Raw genomic sequence first — 11,515 nt, forward strand, 5'->3', positions numbered from 1 at the left:
TTTGGGAACTGCTCCATCCAAGACCACGAGAAATTGCAGTTTTCAGAGAATTGCATCCGCCCTTCCATTGACTCCATCTACCTTTCACACTGCCTCGGCAAAGCCACCTGCATAATCAAGGACCAGTCTCACCCCAATCACTCCCTCTTCTCCCCTCTCCCATCAGGCACGAAGTACAGATGTGTGAAAACGCACACCTCCAGATTCAGGGACAGTTTCTTCCCAGCTATTTTCAGGCAACTGAACCATCCTATTCCCAACTAGAGAGCAGCCCTGAACTACCATTAACCTCATTGGAACCCTTCGGACTATCCTCAATTGGATTTTACCTTGCTCTAAACGTTATTCCCTTTATCCTGTATTTGGACACTGTGGACAGCTCAATAGTAATCATGTATAGTCTTTCCGCTGACTGGATAGCACGCAACAAAAAAGCTTTTCGCTGTACCTCGGTACATGGGACAATTAACTAAACTAAACAGAGGGCCTGGGACGGAGTGGACAGGCTGCTCGCCTTCCTGTTCATCAGTAACCCAGCCTGCTCTCCAATTATGTGTAGGAAGGAACTGCAGAGCTGGCTTAGTCTGAAGATAGACACATGGTGTCGGCGTGACTAAGTGCGTCAGGCAGCATCTCTGCAGAAAAGGACCCTTGATGAAGGGTCGCGACCTGAAATATCACTTATTCCTTTCTTTCCAGAGATGCTGCCTGACCCACTGAGTTACTCCAGCACTTTGTGTCTATCTTCTGCTCTCCATTTACTTTGCCAGCTCTGCAGAGGCAGCCGGTACCACAGCCTCCAGGGAGATGCCTGGTTGTACTTGTGGCAACAACCCTACATCGAGGGGTTAGGCCATGTCAGTTAGGTGCTGTGGAGGGACTTAGTTGACCCTGGATGCTGCCTGCTGTTGTCTACCTGTGCCTGCATAGGTGGCCACAGACCAGGAGCTCCCTCTGCTGGACATGGGAGAATTGCACAACCCTCAACAGTTGAAAGTCATATAGACACGAGGAACTGCAGACACTGGAAACTTGCATAAAACACAAAGTGCTGGAGTAACTGAGTAGGTCAGACACAATCCCTGGAAAACATGGATAGGCGGCATTTCAGGTTGGGACCCATCTTGTTTCTGCAACTATCACCTGCCAGGCTTTATACGGCCCCACCTCTCTTTTCAAGATGTCTCCCCACACCACAATCAGTCTGAAGAAGCGGTTCAACCCAAAACCTATCCATGTTCTCCAGAGGCGCTGCCTGAAGTTACTCCAGCACTTTGTTTTTACTCCAGCATTTGCTTTCACACCACAAGCCCAGAGACCCAGAGTGCTGGAAACACAGCTTCTGAGCATCACACAGCTTGAAAAGTCAAAGGCTAGAGAGCATAGCTTTCTAATATAATTTGTGTGTGTGTGTGTGTGTGTGATATATATATATATAAAATATAATATATATAAAATATAGTATATATGTATTATATATTATAATCTATAAAACTTAAATATATATATCTGATTTATAAATATTGTATATATAATTTGTATAATTTATATATATATACTTATATGAATATAATTATAATATAAGTTGGGCAATGTTTAAAGTACAAACATAACATGCTGGAATAACTCGAGGGCAGCAAGGTGGCGCAGCAGTAGAGCTGCTGCCTTACAGCGAGTGAGACCTGGGTTCGATCCTGACTGCGGGTGTTGTTTGTACGGAGTTTGCATGTTCTCCCTGTGACCGCATGGATTTTCTCCGGGTTTTCTTCCCATTCCAAATACGTACAAGTTTGTAGGCTAATTGGCTTCTATAAAATTGCCTCCAGTGTGTAGGTTGCGAGACAGGAATAACATAGAACTGGTGTATGGGTGATTGTTTTGGTCGGTGCAGACTCGGTGGGCTGAAGGACGTGTTTCATTGCTTCATCTCTAAAACTTAAGCTCAGCGGGTCAGGCAGCAGCTCTGAAGAAATGGACAAGTGACAGCTCTGAAGAAATGGACAGATTGATTGCGGGTGGTGGAGGAGAGCTGGAAGAGAGGATTTAGGGAGAGGGCAGGATTTAAACCTTAAAGGAGATGTGCGGAGAAGGTTTTCTTTTCCATGCAGAGTGGTGGGGCCTGCAACGCGCTGCCAGGGATGGTGGTGGAGGCAGATACGGTAGTGGCGTTTAAGAGGCTTTTAGGTAGGCACATGGATACACAGAGAATGGCAGGATATGGATCATGTGCAGTTAGAGGAGATGCATTTATATTGGCAACATGTTCAGTGCAGACACTGGCCGAAGGGCCTGTTCCTGAGCTGTACTATTCTATGTTCTAAGACTGAGAACAAAATGCTATGTGAAACCTTTGTGGGAGCAATATTTTTATTATTAAAAAATAAGCACTTTGATCTTTCACTTGGGTCTCCCTGTTTCCACTTCAAACCATGTATCCAACCAACACGTTGCAATCAGTCAAAGACCATTGGGCTTTTTGTTCCATTAATTGAGAAAAAATGAAGGTGCAAACATTTAAAGAGTGAATCCCTGGGACCATACGAATTACTCCCATTAATTCCCAGCTTGTACCAATCCAAAAACACCCTGGTTTGTTTTACAAGACGCATTGGATCTCTCCAACTTCGTTTCAATACATGTTGCTCACAATCTTAACCCAACCCCATGCGAACATGAGAACAGCTATCCATGATACAAAGTGGTATTTGTTTATTCAGACTGTTACTTGTTAAACACTGCAGCTTAAGATATAGATTGCTTCCCATTGCCTTAAAAGAGAATGCTGTGAGATTATTTACAATTTCCACTGATGGTGCCTGCAATGTTTTAATGTGAATGAAGACAGTCTTTACCGCAGGCCCAACTGGTCAACAGGCACGTGAGTAAGCAAGCACACGACTAACTCGCTGGTCGCTGAACACCGGAGTCACAGAGACACTCGGGGAGGAGGTGGACGCAAGGGGGTAGGTTTGAGCAGAGGGAGCGCGGCAGTAGCAAGTGTGGTTGTGTTTGGAGGCCAGGCTTACGGAGAATTCAAGACTTCCCGGTGAATGTGCACTCAGTGCCGTTGAAGAGGTTTGTCCGAGGCGTAGCGGCAGATATCATTCACTGGGATTCTGGATCACGATCAATAAATATTCCTTATCTGAAAGGGAAATGGGAAGGAGGTCAGAAGAGTGTTAGAAGGCATAAGGCATAGGAGCAGAATCAGGCCATTTGGTCCATCGAGTCTGTTCCACCATTCTTTATTTTTGGACTTTAGAGATACAGCTTTGGAAACAGGCCCTTCGGCCCACTGAGTCTGTACCGACCAACACTCGCACTATCCTACACACCAGGTACAATTTACAATTTGCAGAAGCCAATTAACTTACAAACATGCACGTCTTTGGAGTGTGGGAAGAAATCCACCCTAGTTAGACTGGTAGAACTGGTTCAGTATAGATGAGCTCGATAAGACAAAAAAATGCTGGAGTAACTTTGCAGCATCTTTGGAGAGAAGTTGAGTTACTTCAGCATTTTGTGTCTATCTTCGATGTAAACAAGCATCTGCAGTTCCTTCCGACACCAAGAAGTGAGCGTGTTCGTATCAAAGTAAAGCGGAGTTACCGGGTGCGACCAAGATCTCATTCTTCTTGCTGCGGATGCGGAGGAAGGTGAGGTCGTTCTGTGCGTCGATGTCCCGGATGGTGCTCCTGGCCTTCACAGCCAGCTGATGGATGAGGCCGGCATACTGGGCAGTGGTGGCGGTGTCCATGGTCGACCGGATGGGAATACCTGTGTGCAGGGAAGGACATGTAGGGTTAACAGCCGAGACTCAAGGAACTGCAGAAACCGGTTAAAAGCCTTGTTGTCACCAGTAAAGTTGCGGCACGGTGGCGCAGCGGTAAAGTTGCTGCCTTTACAGTTCAATCCTGACTACGGGCGCTGTCTGTATGGAGTTTGTACGTTCTCTCGGTGACCACGTGGGTTTTCTCCGGGTGCTCCGGTTTCTTCCCACACTCCAAAGATGCACAGGTTTGTAGGTTAATTGGCTTTGGTGAAAATTGTAAATTATCACTAGTATGTAGGATAGTGCTAGTGTACAGGGATCGCTGGTTGGCACGGACTCGGTGGGCCGAAGGGCCTGTTTCCATTCTGTATCTCTAAACTAAACTGAGGGTGCTGAATTTTCAGGAAAACACAGCAAGGCTAACTCTGAAATGCTGACATATTTAGCTTTAGGCTTATTATTGTCACAGGTAACGAGGTACAGCAAAAATCTTTGTTTTGCATGCTATTCAAATAGATTAGATATATCATACATAATTACAATCAAGTCCAACTTAAGTACAACAGGTAGAGCAATGGGGAAGATACAGAGTGCAGAATATAGTTCTCAGCACTGCATTACTTCCATAGACAACGTCCAAAATCCGCAATTGGGTAGAGGTGAATTGGACAGTACCCCAGTTTATCCAAGGACCATTCAGAAGCCTAATAACAGAGGGAAAGAAGCTGTTCCGGAGTCTGGTGGTGCGCGCTTTCAAGCTCCTGCACCTGCTACCGGTGGGGAGCAGGGAGAAAGAGGAATGTCTAGGGGTGGGACACGTCTTTGATTGTGTTGGCTGCTTTTCTGAGGTTGGCTGCTTTTCCAACACGTCGTCGAGCCAGAGAGATACAGCTTGGCAACCCATCAACCACACACCCCGCACTAATCCACATACCCATGAAGTATTCTACCGCTCACTCACAAGTTAAGAGGAATTTACAGTAGACAATTAACCTACAAAGCCGCTTTGGATGTGGGAGGAAACCAGTGTTTTGGATGTGGGAGGAAACCAGAGCACCCGGACGAAACCTACACATCACAGGGAGAACGTACAAACTCCACACAGGCAGCAGCCGAAGTCAGGACTGAACCCAGATCTGGGGCGCCGTGAGGCAGCAACTCTACCAGCCGCGCCACTGCTGACCAGTAGCTGTGAATTTAAACCGATTTCTGGGAATATACCTGGGGCCAGCAAATGACAGATAGAGCAGAGAAAAGTACAACACAGGAACAGGCCCTTCTGTGCCGAACATAAAGCTCAGATAACCGATCTCATCTGCCTGCTCGTGTCCTTGGGTAAAGCCAGATGCTGGTGGATTCAGATGATGCCATACTGTGTGAAACCGAGATATCCCCTTCCTTCTCCCTCCATTGGAACCACCAGGCTTTTGAATATTCCACAACACTAACCTCAGCAACTATGACATTCCATCCTTTTTCTCCAGAGATGCTGCCTGACCTGGTGAGTTACTCCAGCACTTTGTGTCTATCTTCAGTAATAAACCAACATCTGCAGCTCCTTTCTACACATGAAATTCTATGGACTGTCCTTGGCTGCAATAAGGACTTTGGTTTTTATTTACACTGCTATGACAGTTATTAATTTGTCAAATATTTTATTGGTTAATATGTATTTTCTGCATGATTTGCACTTGCAGGCTTGTTAACCTGCTATAAGTAAGAAATTCATTGTTCCATTGCCAGCATGTGATAATTAGACAGAGGGAGCACAAAGTGCTGGAGTAACTCAACGAGTCAGGCAGCATCTCTTGAGAAAAAGGACAGGTGACGTTTCGGGTCACGATCCTTCTTCACACTGAAAGTAGCTGATGGGCGGGTGGGGAAGACTAGGCAAGAAAATACCAGGACCAATTTGGTCCAGCCGCAAATGCCTGGCAGGTCCATTGTTGGCTACAGAAGGCGTGATCTCAAGAGGAACAATGTGGAGAACTTGGGAACTGGGTCATCGGCGACTGTTTCGTTGAACACTTGTGCTCGGTCCGCTAAGGCTGGTCAGGAAAAATCAGAATCAAAAGAAACTGTTCGGAATACCTTCTACGTTGACTACAATAATTCCCAGAACTCCCTTCTGGTTCTGAATTCTCTTCAGGGTTTCTTCAACTTCAGCCTGAAATGAGAGACGATGCAAACTGATTAATTCTGAAGGACCCAGGCATGATTTTCAGATCTCTCCCCAGTAGATAAGAGAAGGGCTACATTACACTTGGTCATCAAATCAACCAGGGAAGTAGGAGTGGAGGGAAGGAGGTCATGTTGATCATCAAATCAACAAGGGAAGTAGGAGTGGTGTTAACAAAGGGTTTCAAATTGAATTGTAATTTAAATTAGAATTTACATTTGTGGATCAAAATATGATGAGTAATGGCACCAAGGAAACAGATCAAGGGAAAGTCAACAGAGTTTCCAGTAGTTGGAGAGTCTAGGACCAGAGGGCACAGCCTCAGAATAAAAAGGCATACCATTAGAATGAAGACGAGGAGGAATTTCTTTAGCCAGAGGGTGGTGAATCTGTGGAATTTGGTGGTGAATGCCAACTCATTGGGTATTGTTAAAGTGGAGATTGATAGGTTGTTGATTAGTAAGGGTGTCTAAGGTTACAGGGAGAAGGCAAGAGAATGGAGTTGAGAGGGAAATCTTAATCAGTCATGATTGAATGGCAGAGCAGACTCGATGGGCCAAATGGCATAATTCTGCTCCCTAATTGTCAAATGTACTGACAATGGAACAAGGAAATTCTTACTTGCAGCAGCAGTACAGGCCATAACAATACATTACAATAAATGCAATTCACTCAGATATAATAAATAAAAAAAGTTCAATAAATTAAAAACCCCAATACTACTGCAAAATCCTTAGTGCAACCAAAGACAATCCGTAGAAGTTCATAGTTGACTTTGTGTACACAATCATGAGAGGATAGACCAGGGCAAATGTACAGAGTCTCTTTCCCGGGGTAGGGGAGACAAGAACCAGAGGATATGGGTTTAAGGTGAGAAGGGAAAGATTTAATATGAGCCTGAGCGGTAACTTTTTAATACACAAAGGGTGGCGGGTGTATGGAACGAGCTGCCAGATGAGGTAGTTGTGGCAGGTACTATTGCAACAACTAAGTGCCATTTAAACAGGTACATGGATAGGATTAGAGGGATATGGGCCAAACGCAGGCAGGTGGTACTCATGTAGATGTGGCATGTTGGTCGGTGTGGTCAAATGGCCTGTTTCTGTGGTGTATGACTCTAGTGTTGTGCAGTGTTCAAGAGCTTGATGGTTGTTGGAAAGAAACTGTTCTTGAACCTGGAGGTCACGGTTTTCAGACTCCTGGACCTTCTTCCTGATGGTAGCAGTGAGATGAGAGCATGGCCAGGGTGGTGTGGGTCTCTGATGATATTAGCTGCCTGTTGAGGCAGGGCACCTGCAGATCCCTTTGATGGTGGGGAGGTCAGTACCTTTGATGGACCAGACAGTGTCAACCACTCTTTGCAACCTGCTTTATTCCTGGGTGTTTGAGTTACCGAATGCCAGCTGTGACACAATCGGTCAGCTTTCTACTGCAACCTCATACGCCCTCTTCCCGATAGATTGGGACAGCTGGAGGGACTGGGATGCTGGTTGGGGAATTGGTCAGTTCAGGATGAAGAGTCAGTGGGACACGGATGGAGTGGTGGTAGGGTTGCCAACTGTCCCGTATTAGCTGGACATCCCATATTTTGGGCTAAATTTGTTTGTCACGCACCAGACCGCCCTTGTCCCGTCTTAGGCCCGGGGGGTGCTGTAGGCCTGGGGACGCTGTAGGCCCCGACAGTCCAGGTTTCCGACATTTTAGCTCCCGATAGTCTAGGTCCGGAGGCCCAGGCTCCACCTAAACGGAGGTTGCGTAGCAACCCACCTCCCGGCCCGGGCGGCTGCCATTGATGGAGTGGGAGCACGTGGCCGCTGGCTGGGTGACGTCACCTTGTCCCGTATTTGGGAGTGAGATAGTTGGCAACCCTAAGTGGTGGCGATGGAAGCGGGCAGGGTTTGTGACAATGAGCGGGAATCCTGGGCTGAGGAATCATGGCTGCGTTCAGTCCACTCCATCCAAGTGGCCAAGGAAGGGCAACAGACAGCGGAGCAGCGGTGGGAGACAGACAGCATTGCCTGGCCAGGCTGACCCCTACAACACTGAACCGATGTACAAACTCCTTACAGACAGCACCCGCAGACAGGATCGAACCCGGGTCTCTGGCGCTGCAAGGCAGCAACTGTACCACTGCGCCACCGTGCCACTGTTAATTGGCCTATGTAAACAGCCCCTAGTGTGGAGGGTGTGAATGAGAAAGTGGGATAAGGTAGAACTAGTGTGGACAGGTGATCGCGTAGGCAGTGTGCCGAAAGGCCTGTTTCCATGCTGTATCTCTAAACTAAACTAAGACCATGTCACATTTTACGCGGTGTGCTAATAAAGGACCAGGCTACCATGCAGAATCTTGGCAATGGGCCTGCCCTTGTTACTTCTTTTTTTTTTTTTTAAACTGCCAAATTCATGAGACACATTTTCCCATGCAGAAAGCAATGCTGGCTCTCCCAAAACAATCCTTGCCCTCCAAATGCTGGTAGATTGCATCTTCCAATACCCCTTCCAGTAACTTTCTGATTGTTAGGCCCACTGGCCTATTGTTCCCTGGACTGAAGAATAGAGATCTAAACTCAGAGTCAATTATCAGCAATGTCGTTGACTCTTAATAATATAACCCACCCCCCTCACCAATATTCTGTTTTATGCATGCGAAGCCATAGCACGTTGTAGCTGTGTTCCACAGCACTGTTGGTGTGAAGGCTTTTAATTTCCTGGCATCCATACATAGAGTTTCGACATTCGGAACTCAGTCGAGCTTTTTAACATGAATACAGTCAGTCAAAAATTTGCATCATCGCCAATCGGTGTTCATTATTAAGGACATGCCCGCTTCTCGCGAATAATTTGATATCTATTCTTTCGTGCTAATTAAATGCACCGCCCAAGTCACGGCCCTGCTGCAAAGGAAGGAAATAAACAGGTTCGGATAATGATGCAACGCAGATGGGTCTTAATAATAATAATAATATTATATTCCTTTATTCGTCCCACACCGGGGAGATTTACAAGCAGCAATCTCCTCTAGTTGCATTTTGATTGCTGGCCCCTACCCAGCCCGGATTCTCCCCCCTCTCCTGCTGCTGCACAACTCACCATGTCCCGGCTCGTCTCTCCCCGACACACACACACACACACGCCGCCCCTTCAGCTGGCCATGACATCAGCTCCCTGGGGCGGGGAGGAGCGACTGACCGTAGGCTGCGCCAGGCAGCGCATAGAGCTGCAGTCATTGACGGGCAGCATCAGGGTCGGGTCTCGCCGCACCGCGCCACTCCCACGCTAAAGCTGGCCGTGCTTGCAGAGTCAAGAGTGGGTCTTGACTCAGACAGTTGTCATGTCCCAGACAGAACAGTTACATTCTTACTTGCAGCAAGCAGCACAACAGAATATGTGTGCTCTGTAAACAATATAATAAACCACAAAAGTTCAATATATATAATCGGTATAACAGTCAGTATAATATATATTTTTTAATAAACGAAAAAAGTTCAGTATATTGCCAGTGTATATATACCGATTTATAATAAAAGAAAAAAGTTCAATATACTGAACATGTTTTCGTTTATTATACTGCTTAGAGTACCGTTTCAATATGTGTGTGTGTGCGTGTATCTCACTCTATATATATTATATTTATTTATATATATATATATATATATATATATATATGTGTGTGTGTGTATATATATATATATATATACACACACATACAGTATATATACACACACAGTATATGACACATACACACACATATCCATTGCATCCACATCGTTATCATCTCTTCCAAAGCCAAGTCACCCGTTCCTTGGTCATCGGTGCCGGGGCGCTGATTTGCTCTGAACGTTTTCATACCTCGAGTTTCCCTCTGCTCACTCTCAGTCTGAAGAAGGATCTCAACCTGAAATGTCACCTGCTCCTTGTCTCCAGAAATTCTGCCTGACCAGCTGAGTTCCTCCAGCAACGTGTCTATCTTCCTAGACATATCCACATAAAAACAAACAATAAAAAATAATGCCCCCAAGTCTATGCAGTTCAGAGCTTATTTAGAGGTTGTAGTGTTTAATCGCCCGATGGCTGTGGGGAAGAAGCTGTTCCCTAACCTGGACGTTAGTTTTCAGGCTCCTGAACCTTCTTCCCAATGGCAGGAGTGAAATGAGCACGGCCAGGGTGGTGTGGGTCTCTGATGATGCTGGCTGCCTTTTTGAGGCAGCGACTCCTGTAAATCCCTTCAATAGTGGGCAGGTCAGTGCCCGTGATGGACTGGGCAGTGTTCACCACTTTTTGCCATCTTCTTCACTCCTGGGCGTTCAAGTTGCTGAACCAGGTCGTGATGCAACCAGTCAATATGATCTCTACTGTACACCTGTAGAAGTTCAAGAGAGTCCTCTCTGACATACTGAATCTCTGCAATCTTCTCAGGAAGTAGAAGCTTTGATGGACTTTCTTTATAATTGCATCAGTGCTGAGTCCAGGAAAGATCTTCAGAGGTATGCATGCCCGGGAATTTGAAGCTTTAGCGTGGTGGATCTCAACAAAATTACTACAATTGCTACAGAATGCAGGAGGAAGAATATAATGACCTCTGTATCCCACTAATTTACCGACCCCTTTATTCGCTCCACCCCTCTGCAACTTGAAAGTAGCCTGCCTTCATAAGATCAACTCCATTGTCCTGGAATGATACAAAGTGCTGGAGTAAAGGCCAGGATAAGTTGTTTATTTTCATCTTTGAATTTGAGATTTTACAAGAATATGCCATTTTTTCTGATATCTGCTTCCACCCATCACTCCCCCCAATGTGTATTTGATTGCACAGCCAGGTCATCGCACAAACCAACCTCCCTTCCAATGACTCCATTCACACTTCACGTTGCCTCAGCAAGGACCAACTGCAGCCACCGCAGGCCCAAACAGCTTCCTCGGCCTCATGTCTGTGCCGCCCATCCTCATCCGCACTTCAATGCCGGCTGCTACCACTGACCCCGCCGACCCTCGTCTCTCCCCTGGCCGCCAGCAGGTCGGGGCCGTCAACTCACCTGGATTCCAGGCACAGTTCCAGAATGAGTCTGAAGAAGGGTCCCGACCCGAAACGTCGCTTATCCATGTTCTCCAGAGATGCTGCCTGACCCTCGAGTTACTCCAACACTTTGTGTCCTTTTGTGTATTAACCAGCTTCAGCAGTCGTTTGTTTCTACTGCTTACACAATGATAATCCCGTACTCAGTTATAGTGGGCTAATCAGCAATAATGCACACTATCATCCCCCAACCCCCCCCCCCCCTAATGGTCTGTTATAATGAGGGTTTACTGTAGAATTTAAATGTCCCATCTGCCATGTAGAATCAAGGAACTGCAGATGATGGCTTACAAAGCGATCTGTTGGAGTAATTGAGTGGGCCAGACAGCATCTGTGGAGAACGTGGATAGGTGACTTTCGGGTCGGGATTCGCAGGTCTGCCCCACTGGTTCAAAACTCGATCAACAGTCCAATTACTTTAGCACAATGTTCAACTAACCGATCCTAACCCAAAAAGGAGCACACCACGCAGCATGTTACTGTACAGTTG

At 46.3% G+C, this 11,515-nt stretch overlaps 1 protein-coding gene across 1 annotated transcript; it reads right to left on the reverse strand.

Moving 5' to 3' along the window:
• Window positions 1-2,687: 2,687 nt before the first annotated feature.
• Window positions 2,688-9,229, reverse strand: LOC144604651 (dynein light chain roadblock-type 2-like). Its single transcript, XM_078419289.1, has 4 exons — window positions 9,042-9,229; window positions 5,864-5,939; window positions 3,610-3,777; window positions 2,688-3,145 (listed from the first exon to the last, which is right to left on the reverse strand). Exons 1-4 carry the CDS (start codon window positions 9,042-9,044, stop codon window positions 3,102-3,104), a joined length of 291 nt encoding a protein of 96 aa, XP_078275415.1. The 5' UTR covers window positions 9,045-9,229; the 3' UTR covers window positions 2,688-3,101.
• Between the last annotated feature and the right edge of the window lie 2,286 nt (window positions 9,230-11,515).

This window comes from Rhinoraja longicauda, chromosome 22 (genome assembly GCF_053455715.1).
Source record: "Rhinoraja longicauda isolate Sanriku21f chromosome 22, sRhiLon1.1, whole genome shotgun sequence".
Taxonomy (NCBI): domain Eukaryota; kingdom Metazoa; phylum Chordata; class Chondrichthyes; order Rajiformes; family Arhynchobatidae; genus Rhinoraja; species Rhinoraja longicauda.

Bases quoted from the DNA above. Each gene is read 5' to 3' on its own strand.
- LOC144604651 (XM_078419289.1), bottom strand. The intron at 3,778-5,863 runs GTATTCCGAACA...CCCTGCACACAG, and splicing joins TATTGTAGTCAACGTAGAAG to GTATTCCCATCCGGTCGACC. The intron at 3,146-3,609 runs GTAACTCCGCTT...TTTCCCTTTCAG, and splicing joins TGAGATCTTGGTCGCACCCG to ATAAGGAATATTTATTGATC.